Here is a 21,451-nt window from a genome sequence, read left to right as displayed (position 1 = left end):
ATGAGTGGCAAAAAAGCCAACAACCTGTGGGTGGGGAGGGGAAGCTGCCTGCATCTCCATTCCTGGGGGCTTAGAGCAACTGTACTTCTCCTTCCTCCGTGTGAAATATAAACAGTCACTTTGTAAATAGCTGTCACTTTTGACTTTTAAAGATTTAGCCTCTTTTGTTTACTTTGATGACCTTTGAAATAAACTGCAACTGAGAGCATGTAGAAAAAGAAATTTCATTTTCAGTTTCCAAAAAGAGGAGTCTGTCTGTTACCAAGGGATTCTAGCAAACTCAGGATACTGGCTCTGGCTCTCTGGCTCTCTGGCGCTCTGGCGCTCTGGCGCTCCGGCGCTCCGGTGCTCCGGCGCTCCAGCTCCTCTGTGCATGCTTTTTAAGGGTCTATGGGAGTTCCTACAGCAGTTTGTCCAAGTCCCTCACTGGGTGGCTTGGATAATATTCACTAATCAGCCTAAAGACGAGATGCTAAATGTAAAACTGTTTTCTCTGACACAAATTCTTTTTAGAAGGGAAATGTTGTAGGTGCTTTAAAACCCAGAGAGTGTATAATAATATAAGAGCTTTTCATTTCTGTTAGCCTTGCTTACCAAAGAGACAATGTTGGGTATGCCACTGTAGCTCTCAAGAATGCTGCTACCCACCTCTCACCTTGATGCCTTTCCCTGACCTGTTTTCAAGTACCACTGGGCATAGGACTCAAAGGTCTAAGGATAAGTCCAGGAGCCAGGTAAGGTGGTGCACACTTCCCACCCCGGCACTCAGGGCCCTGAGGCAGGAGGAGCTCAAGTTTAAGGTCAGCCTAGCTACGTAGTGAGTTTGAGTTCTCTGGAAGAAGACGAAGGTGAAGAGGAGGACGGTCCTCCTGCTCTGAGCTTTGAGATACATTTTTTTTCTTTGGTTTGGTTTTTGGGGGGTTTTTTGGGTTTGGTTTGGTTTGGTTTTTTTGTTTGTTTGTTTTGTTTTTTAATCTTTGGTTAAAAAAAAATACCACATGGATACCTGTCTCAGTAATTAGCATTATGGAGTTTGTTCTGAGTGTAAGATTGGGGAGCACCTGATTTTTTTCTTTCTTTTTTGGGGGGTATATTTTGATGTCATTGTCTCTGGCTGCACAGCGCACGTTTCCTTTATGGCGACAGGCCAGCAGTGCTGTCACTTGATTCTGCAGATCTGTGCCTGGGACCCGGTGACCTCCATATACTCTGCACATATATGCTGACCACTTAGTTAAGGTTTAGAACACCCTTCTTGTGTGAATTTTCTGGGGTTTGCTTTCTTTGGCTGACTTTTTGAGGCTCAGGCTGGCCTCCTACTTGTAGTTGAGGATGCCCTAGAGCTCCTAATCTCCTGCCTCTCCCTCCAAAGGGATTATACACATGAGCTTGTACGCTCAGATAAAATGTCTGGATTTGGCAGAAGACAATTATGTAAATTGTTAGTATTGGAGGAAACTTGGCAGAAGACATATAAACCACATTTAGCAAACAAAAGGGACTTATAATTATTTCAAAAGAAAAAACTTTTTAAAAGTAATACATTCTTACTAAAAAGTTTTATAAACTATAGAAATTTACAGCCAGGCAGTGGTGGCATATTCTTTTAATACCAGTACTCAGGAAGCAGAGGCAGGCAGATCTCTGTAAGTTCAAGGCCAGCCTGGTCTACAAAGCAAGTTCCAGTACAACCAAGGCTACATAGAGAAACCCTGTTCCAAAAAATAAAATAGGTAAATGAATAGATTAGATTAGATAGCAGAAAGTTACCATATTGAATATAAAATCCCAGGGTCCACTATTGATAATTTGACAGGAATAAAAATATGACTATAGCATTTATAGCTTCTTTTTTTTTGTTTAACAGTGTGACTTAGAGATGTTTCCAATTAAGTACATGTAAATCCACGATTCTTCTTAATAGCTGTGATACTCACAGGAATATGCCGCAGCTTTTCCAGCTGGTTCTGTATCAGTAATTTCTAATCTTTCCTTTTACAATTAGTATTGCTAATGATCATTCTTGAACATGTATGCCTGGAAGTGTGACTGCAAAATAAACACCTAGAAACACCCAGGTCATTGTGAGACTGAATAAAGTGTGTATTTTTGAAAGCTACTGCCAAACTTGGTGTGGAGTTGTTTTGCCTAGCTCCTGTTATGAAGTATAATAACTTATATGTGCAAAAACATGGCTCTGCCAGTCAGTTTCTAACTCACTGATGAATTTCATGTTTATTTTCCTAGTTATTAATTGGGTCTTATCCTTTCAAAAAATTTCTTTGTCAAATTACTTTGGCTTAAAAAATACATTGTTTAGGGCCCAAGAGGTGGACGGCGACGGCGGTAGGAGGAGAGGTGGGTCAGAACAGGGTGGAAGGACAGCAATTCCCTAGGAACCTGCTGTTTCCCTTAAAACATTGTTTTACTGCATGTCCTTAAACCATAATGAGATTAAACATTTTCTCATATGTTTATTGGCTATTTGTATTTCATTTGTACATTATTTATATTCTTTGCTAAATATTTGCAGTTCCCAAAGGGGTGTACCAAGGTATAGGATGTTTTCAAACTGAGGGAGAAAGTACTGTGGTACTGGATGTCTGATGTGATCTACTAGCTCAGAATAGCAGTCTGAGGAGACATTAGCTCTTGTCATGTCATTGTAAAACTGACACATTGTAAAACTGCTACTGTGTCATAAGAAATGAACATGAACAGTGAGGAGAGGAGCCCAGGGTGTGGGGAGCAGTGGGCACGTGTATCTCATTAGTCAGTATTGTGGCTCTGTGCGAAGGCAGTCAGACACAGAAGCCAGTTTAGACTGTGTGTATTTTTACAAACAGCCATAAGGTTGTTCCTTGGGTTGTTTGGAGCTACCCACCTAATAAATTCAAAGCATTAGATATGTCCTTTGGCCTAAAGGCCACCATGAGTAAATTATGGCAGTTCTAATGGTGCATAAATTAGAGAGGTTTGGAAATCTAACTCCCTTCCCCTCTTTGAGACATTGTGAACTCCTGGCTAACCTCTAACTCAGCCACCTGCCTGCGTCTGCTTCCTGTGTGCATATTTAATTTAATTATTTTCATTTTGTTAATGAGAGATGAATTAGCAAATACTTTATCCTGTTTTTCCTTTACTATTGAATAATCACTGTAGTTTTTTGCTGTATAAAAATTTCCAGTTTGGGGCCAGTGAGATGGCTCAGCTGCTAAAGGTGCTTACCTCCAGTCCATCCAACTTGAATTGAGTTCAGTCCGAGTCCCAGGGGGAGAAGGAGAGAACTGACTTCTGAAAGGTGTTCTCTGACTTCCACACAAATAATGCTGCAATAAATAAGTTCATTAAAAATAGTAATAAATGTGAAAAAAATTTGTTCTTAGTTTCCAGTTTTTATGTCGATATATTGTATTTTTCCTTATCCTGTTACTGACTCAACATTCCTTAAAAAAAAAATACAAGATCAGCAAAAATACATCTTTGCTTGAGGATAATATTTTCACCAATATTTTTATAGTTTTGCATTTTTGGTTTTTGAGGGTTTGTTGTCCCCAATAAAATAAGTAAGGATCCAACTAATGTATATCACAAAGGACTACTTGGTTGGTTTTCTATTATTTTATTGAATAAGTCATTCTTATTTGTAGAGATCTGCCTGCCTCTGCCTCCTAAGTGCTTTTTCTTTCCCCTGTCTTTTTCAGGTATAAGCAAGTAATGCAAGAACCTTTGGTGGCATCACTTGACTTTAGCAATGGCTCATTCTTGATGAACGCTATTTCATTTATGCTGCCACCAACACACTTTCCCTGTGTCTTGACTGAACAAATTATCGGTTATTTTTATTGGTTAGTTCTGTTTGGTTAGTGTTTGTTTTGTTTGTTTTCACGCGTATGAGTGTTTTGCCTGCATGTATGTATATGCGCCACAGGCATAACTGGTACCAAGAAGACCCTCTAGGACCAGAATTCCAAATAGTAGTGAGCTACCATGTGGGTGCTTGGATTTGAACCTATGTCCTCTAGAAGATCAGCCAGTGCTCTTAATTACCAAGCCATCTTTCCAGCCTCTGCTTGGCTGCTTTTTTAAATGTTGGTATATCACAGACTTTACTGTTGATCTCAAATCTTTAAGGATCCAGTTAAACAGAAAATTTAAATGTTCTCCTAGCCAAGCAGCATAACTCATGCCAATAACCCCAGCACTAAGGAGGCTGAGGCAGAGAATTGCCACAAGTTCAAGACCAGCCTGAGCTACATAGCAAGTACTATGCCAGCCTTGGTTACCAAATGAGTCTTAAAAGGGGGACATAAATAGATTGGTTTTACAAACAAATTATCTATAATTTTTAAATTTTTACACATAGCTTTCAGCAATGAAAGATAAAACATTGTTGTTATTATTATTATTATTATTATTATTATTATTATTATTATTATTATTTGAACAGATAAAGACTGACTAGTTTCAATATCACTGTCTAACTTTACCAGTACCTAGAATTTTGCTCAGGGCCCTTTACACTGGTTTCAGGATCCAGTTTCTTAACATTTGTAGCACCACCATGACAATTCAAAACAAATGCAATCTCAGCTCCCTCTTCCTCTGAGTGAGTGTGGTAGTCTCTCTGTTTGGTGAGTCTTTTTCATCCAGACAAGAAATCTTGTATCCTTAGGACCTCAAGGAGCAGTAGGGAAGAATAAGACACAGTTCTTTGCTTCAAGGACCTCTGTTTTAGGAAAGAACATTACAAGTTGATAACTGGCAATAGATCCAGGGGCTAGACATGTGGCTTACGTAACAAAGAGCTTTGCCTAGCATGCATGAGCAGGCTCTGGGTCAGGCCTCAGCACTGAGCCCTTCCGTGAACAACAACAGGGGCGGGGGGAGGGCTGTAGACAGGATTCAAAAAGAAACGAGAGCCTTAGGGCAGGGTAAGATCTCAGTATGCAAGCCTTGAAATGTTTGACATTGGCCCTGTGATTTGAATAGAATTCCTGTAGCCCAGTTGGAAAGAGTAGAAGGAAAACTGGGAAGGGCGAGGCCAAACTAAGTAGCATTTGTCAGGTCTTCAGGAATGGGATTTCATGTCTTGTGGGCACAGAATATAGGCTTATGACATAGAGAAGGTAGAAGGTAAAACTGGAAATGTAGGTGGAGCTTTCAGGGCCCAGCTAGTCCTTGAAGAGGGTTTTTACAAGGCATAAGCATTACCATCAGAGCTTGCCTTTAGAAAATAAGTATTTGAGGAAAGACATCATCCAGGTGCAAGGTCTTTGGGTTCTTGACCAGCTTGATGGAAGAGTTCTAGAAAGAAAGGGCACAGCAAAGCTGCACACACCCATTTGGATGGGTTTGTATGTTTTAATACTTCAAGGGGTATGATGCATTCCCAGTGACACACTCCCCAGGTTAGTCAGGCAACAAGTAGCTTCACCTGGGATTAGTGTCCTCTTCCACAAAGATACCACTTACCAAGAACGTCTCAGGGATATGTTCTCCCATCTCATAAACAAACAGAGGTTTGGCAGAGCAGCTGTCTGAAATGTTTCCTGCCCTGCTTTCTAATCCCGTTATGGGATGATTATTGGTGACACAAGCCTATCTTCTTGAGGGTAACCCAGCTAAGGAATTCAAGTGTCATTAAGGTGCTGCCTAGAGGCCACACTCTTCCAAGGTCTGTGACAGTGTTACTGGCAATGAACCCCTCCATTGGACTCTGTACAAATGGCATAGGCAAGTACATGTGCCCAACAAGCCCAAGCAACAAGAAGGGTGCTTCTCAGAAACTGTCGTTTACCTGAGGCTTCAGTCAGTGTGCCTGAAGCAGAAAACCAATCCTGCAACCTGGCTGATCTTAAAGTGACTAGAACTGACAGATGTTACTGAGCTTTCTCCCTGACATTCCTAAGACACAGGCACACATACACACACACATGCATGCATGCACATGTGTGCAGTCTGCCTTTCAAATGTTTGCTATCTCCACTTCCAGCAATTATGTGAAGAGGTATGTTTCTGTGAATTAGAAAGTTTAGATTTTTTTTCTCAACCATTCCCCTCCTACCCCCTTTTTCAGTCTGACTTAAAGCCATATACTTCAGCCTGCCTGCCTGTCTTTAGTTCTGTTTGTATGAATTAAGTTGACAGGATAAATATTCACATTCCCAGTACAGGCTGAAACAATGTTTGCCTTTTCTAACCAGTGAGCTGAGAAAAGGGGGATGGTGGGGCTGACATCACCCTATACTGTACATTCCCGGCAGAGATCATTTATTTAAGTCCCTAAAAAAAAAATGCAGATGTTTTAGCAGCTGAAATAAAATCCTGTGTAAACATTGAGTTTGGAAAAATGTAGCAGTGACTTAGCTGGGGTTAGTGATGCAGGAGGAAGCCAGGCAGGAAGGCAGATGCAGGTGGGCGTGCTGGCCCGAGTGCATAGGATCAAAGTGTTCGCCAAGTCTGTATGCTGCAGGAGGAAAAACACTGAAAATACTTTGTTTTATTTTATTTTATATTTTAGTAAAATCCAGTTGTAAAAGTGAATGGACTAGCATTGATTATCAGAGGTTTGGTGACTGATGGCTGCATCCAGTCACGCCCTTTAGGTCTGACCTTTGAGGTGACTGTCTCTCATCCTACTAGAGTTGGCCTTTTCCATGGCCTGCCTAACCCTGCCTGGGCCTGCTGGGCCTGCTGGCTTCTGGAGCTCAGCTGCTGTTGATTTTAAAGGGAGGAAATTGGTCTGAAAGCCACACTCTGTGAAGGAGAAATCCGTCTCAGCATTGCCTTCCCAAACAGCCGTATATCATCTTGGTCTTGTCCCACACAAGTCACTATTTTAGTAAAGCAGCATAAGTCAGACATATTTTACTAGTGCAGTGCGAGTTTATTCGGGGCATTGGCTCATGACTCTTTTTTAGGCGCATGACATTTATTCAGAGTGCATTACATTCATACTATGGAACTGCTTTTAAGATCCTGGCCTGCCCAAATGGACCACATGCTTCCCACAGATGCCTGCTCACCCCCATCCCCCAGAATCTTTCTGTGTTTAGAGTCTGGGTAGAGGGCGACCCTAACTGTTACCAGGTTCTCAGTGTGGTATCTTATTACAGCTTACTTTTTCAGTGTAAGAATACAGGATCCCCTGACCTTCATTCAGTACAGCCCCTTCATGGACTACTCTTCCTTAGGGCAGGGCTGACCAGCCATGCTTGTGATAGTTGGTGCATGCTGCTGCCAACTGTGATCAATTCTGCCTCTTTCTGATGGAAGCAGACTCTTTCTGTTCTTTCTTTCTGCCCTCCCTCCTTCCTTCCTTTTTTTTTTTTTTTTTTGTTGTTGTTGTTGTTTTTTGTTGTTGTTGTTGTTGCATGTGTGTGTGATGGTAGGGGGCTGGGGTACCACGGCATTCATGTGAAGGTCGGAGAGTAACTCCATTAGAGTCACTTCTCTCCTTCCACTGTGACCTGGGTTCTGAACTCACCAGGTTGGTGTAGTGCAGGTCTCTGCCAGCTGAGCCATGAGGCAGCTAAATCATCAAGCAGCTGAGCTATCAGGCATGGTTATCTTGCAGCAGCAAAGCTTTCTTCTTCTCTTTTCTTTCATTGATGATACCTCTGAGTCCACTTTAGGGACCTGCTATGCCTAGAGGTAAACTGTTCTCTACTCTAAGGTTAATAGATAAGCAGAGGTCCATCTTGGTCTCAAAAGAATTGCTGTTTTATGCAGTAAATGACTAACTAGAGAAACCATCACATAGATGTTCCCCACCCCAAATCTCAGTAAACAAGATGTTAAATCCAAACTAATCCAGTCCCCCTCCCTCATTCTCAGACTGCTGGGGATGCCCTTCTGCTCCTGGTCTTGAAAGGTTGCCCAACTTCCCAAGTTAAGAATATCTTTCTGAGGTCCAGCTTCTTTTTCCCAGCTGTCACCCTACTTGGCAGCCCAGGAAGGGCTCTCACACATGAGCTTCCCTCTCTGCTCACTGCTGCTAGAGTTTAAATGTGATTCTTAGCGGGTACCACAGAATCAGAATGTGTCCTGGTCAAAACTCAGAGGAATCATTTCAACTCATGCCCTCTCTGTCTGTCCTATGATTTCAGACCTTCGATACAGTCTTGCACTTTGTAAATATTTAATTTTGGTTTTGATGTTCCAAAGTTAAGAAAAATGAGCAGTGTCAAACGGCACTAATACTCCCTTAGCAGCAGTGAGCAGTAAGGAACTCCTACCATTCTGCTGTGAGCGGGTAACTTGTGACTTATTGGGTCTACTACAAGTGGGTCTTCTGAGTTTCAAGAGAAGTTGAAAACAGGGACGATACTGATATGATATCTTCCAGCTTCTAAATGTTTTTACAGAAGCACTGTATAGGCTTTGAGGCCTTGTATGTAGCCCACATGCCTATTAGTCTTTAGCCCCTGGTTCAACACATCACATCTTAACTGGACTTCTGCCATGGTCCTGGACCCCCTGTCTTATCTGGGACAGCTTTTGACATCTCCCTGCAAGTTACAGCTCCCATCCCTGAAGTCTTCTCTTTGAAGAGAGCTCTCCTGGCCACATGACAAGATCAGTCCCACCATGTTGCCTCTGAAGTCTTTCTCATCCTGACTTACACACCATGCTAATCTCTGACCAGTCTCAAAACATTTTTAAATTAGGAGACTATTTTAAAACAGTGATAGAGTTATGAAAATACTGTGTTGGTAGTACAAGAATTTCCTTGTGTATTTCTCTCCTCTCCTCCAACTCTATTCTACTATTAGTATTTTCCTTAGGGGGGTACATTGTTACAATTAGCCACGCACTACTGAATAGTAAATACCTTTTAAAGATTTTAATTGTATGTATATATGTGAATGTGCATGTGTCCATTTGTGTGTGTGTGTGTGTGTGTGTGTGTGTGTGTGTGTGTGTGTATGTGTGTACGTGAGTGATACGTATGTCTAGTGCCTGTAGAAGCCAGAAATGGTATTAGATACTCTGGAACTGGAATTATATGCAGTTGTGAGACTCTATATCGTTGATAGGATGTTTTTTCTTTCAAAATTAGTCTCTTGACTCCAGCAAGTTTCTTTTTCTTGACAGATAAGAATATCAATCCTTTTATAATGACTTCTTTGAGTTTGTTTTCAGAATAGAGTTAATAGGGAAGGAACAGACAATGTATGCACAACAGAACCCACATTTTTATCAAGAATATAATGAATGTATGCCAGGTAGGGTGTGTGTGTGTGTGTGTGTGTGTGTGTGTGTGTGTGTGCGTGTGTGTGTGTGTGTTTAAATAAACATTATATCTCTCTGGTCACAAACTGCAGAAATACCTCTGTCCCCATTAGTGCCATCTTCTCAAGGCTCAATTAGTGTCAGCTGCAGGCTAAAAATATTAAACTTCAAACTGTGGTGATACTGCCTTTATTTAAATCCAGCACTGAGGAGGCAGAGGCAGGCAATCTCTGAGTTTGAGGCCATCCTGGCCTGCAGAATAAGTGAATAAGTTCCCAAGATGTCCGGAACTACACAGAGAAACCCTGTCTCAAAAATCCAAAAAAAAAAAAAAAAAAAAAAAAAAAAAGAAAGAAGAAAGAAAAGTTCCAAACATGAAGTTAATTTTAAGAAATTTTTATTATAGTATATTGTTGTTTTCTGTTTTTTTTTCTCTTTCATTGTGATTAGTTTGAAAGTTAAACTTTTTATAGATGTGTATGTGTATATAGGAAAAATATAGTTACATAAGGTTTAAATTAACCAAGGTTTCAGGTACCCATCAGTGCCTTGAAATATTTCCCATAGAGGGGGCCACTGAGCTGACAATATGATTCAGCCAAGCCAAGTTGGACAACTTAAGTTCCATCACCAGAACTGATCCCCAAAAGAGATCCCTTACCTCTACACATGTACCATAACACACACACACACACACATTAGAGTAATAATCAATTGAAAAGAAAGAGGAGAGTACCATCTTATTCTATTTAACATAAGGAAACAGACATTAACTTAGTTGGTCAAAAGATATCTAGTGCCTTGGTTTACAACCATGTCTGCTTGCCCTCAGAGTGTGAGCCATGTGATTGGAGTCTTACCATTTTTCTAGCCTTGCCGTCTCCATCACATCACGAGTCATAGGAATTGAGGAGAATGGTATTGTTGAGCTATGTGTCTACCCTGAACACAAAGTTGGTACCTACTGCAATGTACAAGCTCCATGGGAATATACTTGAGATAGTTACTGTCAGTAGAGACACTAAACATCAGCATATGTTTCATTCAGTGATGCTGAGTTCCTACCATGTACTGGACTCACAAACATGGGAAGCCAGACAGGTGATATCAATAGCATGCAGCATCAGGGAGGCTGCTAGGTTTTCACTTCTTTAGTCCTCATGACTAGAACACAAGCTGGGGGGGGGGGGGGGCTGGGGGGGGGACTGCTTGGTCTCTGCTGCAGATCCCAGGATATTATCTGGTAATAACACTTGCTTAATAAGTATTTGTGGACTGGATGTTTGAACACTGTTGTAAACTTAGGGCCCCTAAACTGGTGGTATGCTTGTCAGCACTTCGGTGTGTCTGATGAGCCCTGCTCCTTCGCTGGCCTGGCAGCTCGAGTTCTATGATTGCTGTTTGCAAGTTATCCCAGGCCTGGGTCTAACCACACTCAGTACCAACACTGTAGGCAAATGCAGAAGAAGAGAAGAGTGGCCTTTTATCTGCCAGCCCAAGAACTGAGAGACAAATGGCTCCTTCCAGACCTCCCTGAACTTCACACTGAACGATTACCTCATTTTTCTTGAGTCCAATGTTTCAAATGTCATGTGAGGATGGTTGTGTATAAATATTTTCATGAGTATTTCTCAGAAATACTAATCTGTTTCACATTTGTTTGCAAGCCATTCCTGTCCATCTGCTTTGTCTTCTCCTTTTCTTCCCTGCTCTGTCCTCTGCTTCTCTGGCATGTGCTCGATGTGTACTGTGCTGCCTCTCTGCCTGCTTACATCTATCAGGTTTGCCTACATGCCCCTCCGTGTACACTGGTCAGGTGCAGACAGATCACTCTCTGTCCTTGGTGACTTACTAGGATTACAATTGCTGTATGGTGTGTACCCAGGGTGACAGAATTGATGGGCTGCAGGCTGACATTCATAAACCAGAGCTACCAAGCGTTTCAAAAACAGTCTTGTTTTTGCCAAGCAAGGTGAGCAAATATAGGCCAGGGCTTAAACATCCACAGGGGGTTATTTCTGAAGTGATTGCTTCTAAATGAGAAGCATTTGAAACCTCACAGCTCTCTTGACAAGTAAATTCCATAGTCGTGTGTTTTGTTGGTGTCTGCTGATTAATTACAGCGCTGTGACACATGAAAGCCCTGGTGGTTGGTTTAGTGCAGCTGTGGAGAAAAGAAAGCAAGGCCCAGTGACTTTGCCAGCTCTTTCAGGACAGTGGGGATTGAGGCTGAGGGAGGTATTTTTCCCTCTGGCCGTCACCACATAGGAACAGAAGGCCCAGCCAGCCCAGTTCTCCAGGCTCTATGCCGGGTGGTTTGCTCCCTCCTGGCTGTGGTCAGGGAGCAGCATCTGATCGGTGCTTCTGAAAGAACAGGTCCTTTGTTAGAGAAAGTGTTTCACTGTTCATACAGGAACTGAGCCCACACTCCCATATACTTGTGCTTTAGAAAAAAGTTAGACTAGGCGTGGTGACATACACCTGTAATTCCAGTATTCAGGAGACAAAAGCAGGAGGATCACCTGGTTCAAGGCCATCCTCAGCTACATAGGGAGTTTGAGACCATCCTGGGCTATTTGAGTTCTTACTTAAAAAGGGTGGAACAAGGGGAGAACCTGGACATGTGACTCCAGCGTCTAGTCCCAGTACTTGGAAGACTGAGGCACAGACTGGGGGGGAGATGGTACCATGAGTAAAGTACTTACACTTATCCTAAGAACCCACATAAAGCCAGATGTGGCAGCTTGTGTGTCTATAATTTCAGCAGAGGATACAACAGAAAAGAAAAGGGAAAATACTAAAATAGGTTTTTTTTTAAAAAAAAATTCTTAATGTGTTTACTGCCACTTTGTTTCCTTCAATCCTTATCTGCTTATGTAGGTGACTGACCAACCAAAGGAATTGTGTGCCATGAGGCTTTCAGCCCAGAGAACTTCTGTGTCTCATTCATTCTTCCCCTAAGATTTGTGCTCCTCATAGAGGCACAGTGGGTGCCATTGCTGAGGAGAAGCCCACACACATTTGCCCATGGTCTGGATTGCTTGTGTGGTCAGACAGTGCCACCATCATAAATATAAACAGTTAAGAGACATCAGGATCTGCTCTTTCTGCTTTTAATGCTGGTATATAATTGCCAAAAGTGTCAAAAGTGTGCCACATCTGACTGCTAAGGAAAAGTTTGGAAGATTTGTTACAGACACTACTGACTGTTTCTGCACAGGCGTGCTGTGTTCTTCCTACCTCATTAGCCCACACTGTCCTAATGAACCCAGATTTATGTCTAAGCTACATAGACTCATTCATAGTTCCTTCCCATGCAGACTTGGAGTTTAGTTTCTTGTAAGATTGCTGAAATAAAGGTAATTCTACTTCTTGGCTGAACTCAGCATATAGGTTGTTTCTGCCTAAGAAGCTCTTGAGGCTGATGATTATGTGGTCACAGCGATCCTTGGTCTGGGGAATTGTGGGATCGAGCCAGAGCACAGGTTTGTTTGGCCAGGCCCTGGGCTTTCTCCCACTGCTGCAGCCTCCCAGCCTGCAGCTTTCAACATGCTTTCTTGTGGAGACAGTCCGTTTCCTTTGAGGACTGTTTGAGGAAATCTGAAAGGGAAGAGCTGAGTATACATGAACAACCCACTTTCACAGCAGAGTATTGTTTTTTCTCTTTTCTGGTTTAGGTTTTTCATTTGTTACAAGCCTACATTACAGACTCCAAACACAGAACAAAGGCAGATTTCCTACAGGAGCTGAGTGACGTCATTGTTTGTACCAGAGCCAAACTCTGGCTAGCCATGAGGTATGTAAAAGCCCCACATGAGGAGGTGTCATTGGGTTAGTGGTGTGTTTGAGAATTGCTGTTTCTAGTTGTGAGGAATGTTAAGTTGTTCATATTAATTTCCAGACTTTTTAGAGTACTTTAGACCTTTGTGTTGTGATGAAAAAAAAAGTATTTATAGTTTTTCTAAAATTGCTGAGTGCTGGGGATAGGGGTTTGATATAGTTCAATAGCCACGTGTTTCTTACCCTCACCAACAACCCAACCCTGTTGGCTAGTCTGCGTTGTACAAACCCTTAGGAGCCATGGCAGCCTAAAGGTTAAAGATCCTTGGGTGACTTACAGGCACTGAAGAGAAGGTGGGACTTGCATGGAAAAGGGAACTGAAGTTTGCCGTGAGTAGGTGGATAGTAGGATTATGTCAGCAAAAGCAGAGGGTGACCTTTTTTCTTTTCTTTTTTCTTTTCTTTTTTTCTGTTTTGCCATTTATTTATTTATTTATTTATTTATTTTTACATTTTAATGACGAAAACAAAAATACACCTAAAAGCGAAGCTTCTGGAAAAACCATTTGTTCTTCCCTGTCTTGTATTGCTCCTCAAACTTGACCTTGGCCTCCCATCTGGGCTTGCATTTCAAAGCTGGGTCCCTGAACACATCCTTGTTGACAACAGTCTTGTCCAAGGGGATATCCACAGAGTACCTTGTCGGCATGAGGTGGTTGTAGTTATAAACTTTCACAAAGGACTTGATCTTGGATCGCTTGGCGATTTTCTTCTTGCCCATGGCACCTGTCACTTTTCGGGGATAGCGGTCAATCCCAGCCACCAGGGCATGGCTGTAAGGGCAGTCTGAGGTGCCATCATCAATGTTCTTCACGATGAAGGCTTTGGGTCTGGAGTAGCGTCCAGCCAGGACCAGCACCACCTTCCCGGGTTTCATGAACTTGCCCATTTCAACGGCAAGAAGTAGGCACCCCCTGTTTTGCCATTCTTACATGTGCTTATTCTGGAACTTAGAATATAAAGGATACGAGTAATGTAAAGAGTAAAACCAGACTTCCATTTTATCCTATGTAGAGAACACTCTAACACTGTGTTCAAACTCCAGATATTGCTAGGACAGTGTCTCTTCAAGGCTCCTGTATGAGTTAACTCTGGGAAAGGTAGTTAAGGAGAGGCCAGTTGTGGGCAGTGGTAGTGCATGCCTTTAATCACAACACTCAAGACAGAGGCAGGGAGATCTCTATGAATTTGAAGCCAGCCTAGTCTGCAAATAGAGTCCAGGACAGCCAAGGCTTTGTTATACAGAGAAACTTGTCTTAGGAAAAAAAGAGAAGAGACCAGTGGTACTTAAGATGGTCTTGTGAAATGATGCCATAACCCTCCAAGAGGCAGAGGAAACTGGGCAGGCTACACTGAAAGAGCCAGTGAGGAGAGCCACTAGTGGCTGTCCACAGTGGTGGGTGTGGTGATAGGGTGTGTAGTGACTGTCTTACGCCATACTTAACTGTGGGCATGCTTACTGGTTGGGTCCTCTTTGTCTGAAGTGCCACTGAGGTTATAGCAAGCTGTTAAGTGGTTCCCCTCAGTATGATATTGCTTGCCTTATGTGCAGCCCGTTGCCTTTAGCCTCTCTAAGACACACTTGCAGAGAGCAGAGACCTGGGATCATATTTGTGCCTTGGTTTTCACCAAATAATAGATCAGGTCTTTCAAGCTGTTAGTTCTGGGGGTCAGGAAGTGGAGGCTCTCCAAGAATCGCCTGCTGAACATCTTTTTTAGCCATACCCTCAGCAAGAGGTAAGCCTGGGTTCTGAAGCTTGTATAAGGGAAGAGTCTCTATCCCTTTTGCTCAAGCTCACCGGAAATCACCGCCCACCTATTTCCTCAGTCCATTTCTTCTTGTTGCATGAGAAAGAAGAGGGAGGGACAGGCCAGCTCTTGATGGGCTTCAGTTTTGCTCAGTGCCTGGAGATGGCTGGTGAAGTCTTACTTCTGCGTACCCACTCTTCAGCTGGAGAGGGCCTTCCTACCTTGGCAGACATCCCCCATAGTCCCTGTCACTGTTGTCCAATCAACCGTATCATTTTGATCATCCCTTCCGCCCACTTCTGAGTTTTCCCTCTGATTTCCTTAGCCTTAGCCTTAGCCTAGAAAATAAAGCCTTGAGTCACATGAGCTCACCTCATGTGGGTTCTGCCTCCTTGCTCAGAGTACAAGAACATCATGGTTCTGTTTCCTACAGTCAACTCTCTTTTATCCAAGTGTGAACTTTCCAGTCAGTAGGTGGCTCCTAATGCCAGGCCTCCTCTTACTCCTTAACGTACATTTTTACAGTGTTAATCAGGGTGTGTTCAGAGCCTAGAATAAAGAGTTTGGGAGGAAATTTTGCTGCAGAAGCTCAAGATATTCCAGAGCTTTGCGGGAGCCATTCTGTATTATCCACAGCATTGAGGGACGCCCACAGGCCAAGTTGGAAACCATAGAACTCCATGTAGGAAAGAAATGAAACCATCACCTGTTCTGGGCCTGCCTTGTCTCCAAGGGCCTCTTACTATGGGAGGTATTTGTCTACACTGGTCAACTGCATGCTCAGATGAACCCATTTAGGGTCATGGTAGTCACCTGTCACAGCAAATCCTTTCTGACTTTCTTCCCTGCTTTGCCTTGAAGATGTTACTGTGGGAGTATTCCAGAGTCAACTGCTGAAAAGGCTCTTTTATATTCCTGGGCATTTACACATGAAAGATAAATGTGCCTTGGACTTACTGTAGCTTTCTAGTGTAACCTATGAGAAAGTACTGTTGGTTTAGGTTCTAGCAGTAACACATTTTTCCTCCTGTAGTTTATTCAATCCTTGAGTTCATGCAGTCCAATAAGCTTGAGAATTTTAGGGGATGGACCATTTATTTGTCCTTTTGTTCCAAAAGGTTTCTTTAAAAGAAATTCATAGGAGCTACAGATAATCAACTGAACTTTAAAATTTAGACTCCTAAGTTGAAAGCACACAAACTTTTGTTATACATTCGTGTTTTGGCTTTGCAAGATTAACAAGGACTTATTTATATGAGCTGGATGAGCAGAGTTGTTGGGGACTTCTATGTGATTAATGGCTGGATGGGAATGTGGTTTGAATAAAGGACATGGCGTTTGCACTTCCAGGCCGCTTTTCATTTCAGGATGTCAAGAGTCTTATGGAAATCAGCTCATTAATCCTTCCCATCCTCCCTTCTCCCTTTCCTCAGCCTTCCCTTCTCAGTCCAGTTCTGTCTTTCCCCTGGTGTGAGGGCAGCAGTTACCAGATCCCGGTGGGGAGGAAAGCCTGCCCAGGTTAGGAACCAAGTGAGAATCAGAATGAGCCCCATCCTGGAAAGGTTGTCTAGGGTGCAGTCTGGTCCCCAAGGATGGCCTTCCTGCTGCTCTCTGCTGTCTGCAGGCTGCAGCTCTGCTGTCCTAACAGTCACAGGCCCTGCCCAAACAGGAAGAACTTTGAAAAGCTCTTTCAAGCAGGACTAAGGAAATGGCTTATTCACTTTGGTTGTGATTTGGGATTTCAATTGTATTGGGCTTCAAATTTTTCAGAAGTGGTTTGTTATCTTGTGTTTCCTTCAGCCATAAAAGAGTAAATATGTATTGGATATTCCTTTTAGAAAACTTGATGACATAAACCATGTGTGTGGGGGGGTACACATGTGTTAATCCTACTACTTAGGGGTACAGAGACAAAAGGGCTGATGCTAATTTCAGGCCAATCTGAGCTACTCAGTGAACCGGTTTCAAAAAACAAAACCCAAAAAGATAAGGGCAGCCTGGTGAGCTTTGTGTACTGCTGGACTCAGTGGGGTGGGCAATGTGATGGCCAAAGGGAAACATATTTTCTACTGAACTTCTTCCATGATTTTCCTTGGCTATCAGTTCATATCAAGGAAAAATAGTCTAGTACAAATTTGAAAAAGAATATAAAAATGAAATCTATTCTTACCACAGTCCAATGGAAATTATGTTATTGTCAACAATTTTAAGTGGTTACTTTATCTTTTTTCCTCTTTTCTTTTATATAGCTAAGATTCTATTAAGTATAAAAGTTATAGCTTCCTTTTTTCACTTTGCAATATGAAAATATTTGCTATTATTTTACTTAAAACTTTATACCTGCTATGGAAAATTATATCACACTTCCTTAAAAATTAAAAATAGAATCAGTATATAATCCTGTAATTCTCTAAGTTCAGAGAGAGAGAGAGCATGTACGCTCGAGCAAGAGAGAGTGCAGAGACTTAGATAGTTGTACTAACATGTTCATAGCAACTTTCTTCCTGGTAACTACACCACAGAACAGCAACATTCATTGCTTACAGTATAAGCAAAATATGATATATACATATGGTGGCATTAGTCCATCTTTAAAAGAGAAGTTCCCATCCCCAGCTAGGGGTTGAACCTAGGACTTTGCACATGCTAGGCCGGTGCCCTACCACAGCTATATCCCCAGCCAGCAAGGGAGATCTGACTTGTGCCACAACATGGAGGTACCCAGAGAGAGGGTTTGCTGAATGGTTCGTTCATAGACATAGAAAATAGAGCTGCCATTGGTAGCATGTGTCAGAGGGGAGAGCCAAGAGCTGCTGTTTCAGGTACAGGTTTTAGCTATACAGATAGAAGTGCTGGGGTTAGCGTAGTAACTTTATATTTAAAACATTTAAAAATAGCAAGTACTCCAAACAAAAATTTCTGTACTGTTATTTCTTCGAGTTTTTTTTTGTTTTTGTTTTTGTTTTTTTAATTTGGGGAGTTGGGGGGGGAATCTTCCTATCAATATCCATCTCCACAAAAATAAGTTTTCCTTTTTTTTAATTAGGATAAGAATCTTTTGTTGAAAAGTGGGCTTAAGCAGCTCTCTCTGTGTGTGTGTGTGAGAGAGAGAGAGAGAGAGAGAGAGAGAGAGAGAGAGAGATGAGAGAGAGGAGACAGAGAGACAGAGAGAGAGAGAGAGAGAGAGAGAGAGAGAGAGAGAGAGAATGCCTCTGCCTCTCAGGTGTGCTGGGATTAAAAGCATGTGCCACTATAACTGGCTTCATTGCTCTACTTTTTAATGTCCTAAATAATGTTCTAATAAAAAGTCCAGGTGTGACTGTGTGCATGGAGTCAGTCTGTAGTTCTGACTAAGTCTCTTGAGAGACGGCACAGTGCTACAGCTGCCGTGCAATATGAGTTCCTCTTCCCACAAACAGTGCATGGAGTCCTCGGCCAAAAGGTTAAGGGTTTTAAAACTTATTTTTGGAATGCCTATTTTGTACCAAGCTCTAGATGAAGCAATCAGTATATATGATTCCATGAGTTCATCTCAAAATTCTCTTGGTATTAGAAAATTAACTTTTCTGTAGAGACACACCCTGTGTATGACAATAGTTTAGTTTGGCATAAGTTCAGAGATAAGGCAAACAGTATAGTTTTAACACAGTATATAATGTTTTAACACAGTAACTGACACAGTTTAACCATTTGTTTCTGCTTCATAAGGACTTTTCCCTGGGCTTTCCAAGGGTGCCACTAGGGCCTGGGTGTACTGTATGCTCTGCCAGAGGTGCCAGGTACCAAACTAACAACTTGTTCAGATCCTGTTGGCAAGCTGTGTTATTTTTCTCTGTATGTGCTTGCTTGCACATTCGGTCTTGTTCTCTTTCTTCTGGGGGAATGGGGATGGGAATGGGAATAGTTTTCATTTTACTTTGAGACAGAGCCTTGCTCTTTAGCCTAGCCAGCCTCAAGCATACACCCATTGTCTAGCCACAGGTGTCTACTGCTGGAGTAACAATGGCACACTACCACTCCGGCTCTGGTCATCACTCTTAATAGAGCATGCTTTGCATGCACCACTGCTGTCCTCACCTCCCGTTAGGATCCCCACAGGAGACTGTGACTCTTGGCCGTGGCACTAATGCCAAGGTTGGCTGGTAGTAAGTTTTCATTCCAAACAATAGTTCCTGATGCTCAGACTAGAATTCTACAATCACCGGGAAAGATTTAAACCTACCGGCATCGGCTCCCACTCTGAGAGAGACTTTGCTTTAGAAAGAAATGCCTTTGGCTTCCCAAGTCCACTGAAGCCTGGGACCTCGTGTGGTCATTGTCACAGAAGGTCTTGTCACATTTTCATCTTTTAAGATGTAGCTAAAGTAGAATAGACTATACTTGGGTCACTTCACTTGTCAGCTTCTTGGGGGGTAGGCCAGACTGTTTTAAGCACTGCAGCTATTTCTTAAAACCACAGTTTTGGTGTAAAGAGGGCAAGAAAAAAGTTTTTCAGGCAGACTCATGGGCTTGGGATTTTAAATATGGAAAACCCCATGAAGTCGGCGTAACACTTCACTTTTTGGTCCTTTGCATGTAGAGAGCCGTAGTCCTCAGAGGTCAGGAGAATCCCATTCATTCACACAGTTGACCAGGAGTGGACCCCACTGAAAACTACTAACATTTGTTGAGGACTCAGCTGCGAAGTCCTTGTCAAGCCTTTTCCCCCAGGCCTTACCACCTCTATCTGTCCAGACACTGTTTGTAATGTTGGGGCTTAGGACTTATCGTCTAGATAGGATAGAGCTTCTCAGAAAGAAAGTATGCTGAGAAGTCATAGTTAGGATGAAGGTAGGACCTGAGAACCTGAATACTTGGCTAGCTCCAGGTGAAACCTGTTGTTGATGCTGAAACATAGTTCATAGTTTATAAACTTAGCAAAGGCTAAGACATCATCCACTGTAATTATATAACCCAGTTAGAAATGTTCTTGCCCTCATGGCCTCATTCTCCCTTGTTAGAAGCTTGGAGCTGCAAGAGCAGACTCAAGACTACCAAAGTCTTCAGACCTGCATGCGCTCCCAACATCAGGGCTGCATGGTACCAGGACACTACATGGGAAAGTTACATTTCTTGGCCCAAGCAGCTGTCCCTATGGCCTCAGGGCCTGTGGGAGGACCAGTGCTTTGTTGGCATGCAGTTGGATATTTGTCATTTTGTAAAGTAACAGTCTGATAGTCTGATGAGGAAAACAGGCTCTTGAGAATACAAGACTAGGTCTCAAGGTCAGTAAGAAAGCAGCCTTGGAAATGTGGGGGGAGTTGCTTGGTTTGGGGGGGTTGTTTGCTTCAGTAAATGGTGTTGATGAAGGGAGCAGATATGGGAGAGCTTGTGTTGCTGAAGAGCTGTTCTAGGGGCCAACTCTAGCACGGGGCCCCTCAAGCCAGCTCTGACCTGCAAACTATGGACTGCAGCATTGATTCACTTCCTATTCAGCTTCCTTTGATGCTCCTCCCGCCCCGTGTGTCCTTCTTTACTAGTCCCCAGTAAGTTGAGTGCTGTTCCCCTTGATGGCCTGTGGGTTTAAGAATGAGTAAAATGTGCTTATAGAGACAAGGCTGGGGTTTGCTTATGTGTGGCAATCCCAGGTCTTCCCCAGGGGTCTGTGGCCAGCTACAGAATCCGCTCTAGAAAGAATTCCATCTGCTTCACAACAGCTGAAGACAGCATTTCTTTTCTAATCACCAGATTTATTCACACAAGAGACTACACTGCCAGGGCAGAAAGACTGGGGCTTAGGTCTGATTCTACTTTCCCATGGCCCCAGCCCCTCCCCAGTCTTCTGTGTTCTGGACTGCTCCCCTGCACAGGAAATAGCTCCCTCTTTTGCAGTGACCTGAGAAATAGTATGGTGTCAACCCTCAGCCATGCTGCAGCTTGCTGTCCCACCTCCATGCCACTGGCAGGAGTCCAGCCCAGAGGGGCTGTTGGAATCCGTGATCATGGGGCATTGTAAGGCTATCATTTGTGGTCCCTGCCAAGACATGAAGGCACACGAGTCTCAACAAGGCTGACTAGTCAGGTAGCACACCTGGCAGCATCTTGCTTTTGTGTGTGTAGGGGTGGGCTGGACTTGTTGCTTTTCTTTCCTTTCTTCTCTTTTCTTCCCCCTCCTTTCCCTTTTTTTTCCTCTCCCCTCCTTTTGTCTAAAAGGTTTCCCCAGCAGTCCCTCTTCTTGACATCTGAGAGACAGACAGAATGAGTGGGAATGTGAGCACTGCTTTACTCTCAGTCTGAGGTTCTGTGGGGAGAAGAGACCACCATTAGAACTCTTCTTTTATCCTCTAACTCAGCCTGTTTGAAGTCACCTTCAACCTGGTGAAGAGTTGAGTAGTGGGAGAGATGGCATTGGTTTATTTTTAGACCCAAACTTCTTCCCTTTCAGACATCTCAGGAATGTTTAAGGCTATGACACCTTGAGAGGAGATCCTGTTTGTATTTTTAAAACAATAGAAGTATGAAGTTACATTTCAACCCAAACTTGTGAAACAAGGTGCAAAACATCCCCTTCATTAAATACTACTTTTGCAAATGCAACAAGGAGCAAGCTGTTTAAGAAGTGAAGTTTGAAGAGTTTCTTGCTGAC

The 21,451-nt window shown here is 42.8% G+C and overlaps 1 protein-coding gene and 1 pseudogene across 4 annotated transcripts in view; one reads left to right on the top strand and one right to left on the bottom strand.

Annotated features, from left to right (window-relative positions):
- The window catches only part of Thada (THADA armadillo repeat containing), a 294,393-nt gene that overhangs the window by 198,000 nt on the left and 74,942 nt on the right, over nucleotides 1–21,451 (top strand). For all 4 annotated transcript variants that reach the window (XM_076942388.1, XM_076942389.1, XM_034514071.2 and 1 more), the window contains one exon: nucleotides 12,915–13,033. In XM_076942388.1, the coding sequence (XP_076798503.1) occupies nucleotides 12,915–13,033 (119 nt within the window). The remainder of the gene's footprint in view (nucleotides 1–12,914; nucleotides 13,034–21,451) is intronic.
- LOC117716942 (large ribosomal subunit protein eL27 pseudogene) lies at nucleotides 13,528–13,975 on the bottom strand (annotated as a pseudogene).

Source organism: Arvicanthis niloticus, chromosome 11 (assembly GCF_011762505.2).
Source record: "Arvicanthis niloticus isolate mArvNil1 chromosome 11, mArvNil1.pat.X, whole genome shotgun sequence".
NCBI classification, from domain to species: Eukaryota; Metazoa; Chordata; class Mammalia; order Rodentia; family Muridae; genus Arvicanthis; species Arvicanthis niloticus.
Note: the sequence above shows the minus strand (reverse complement) of the source record. Positions and strands in the feature narration are given on the sequence as shown.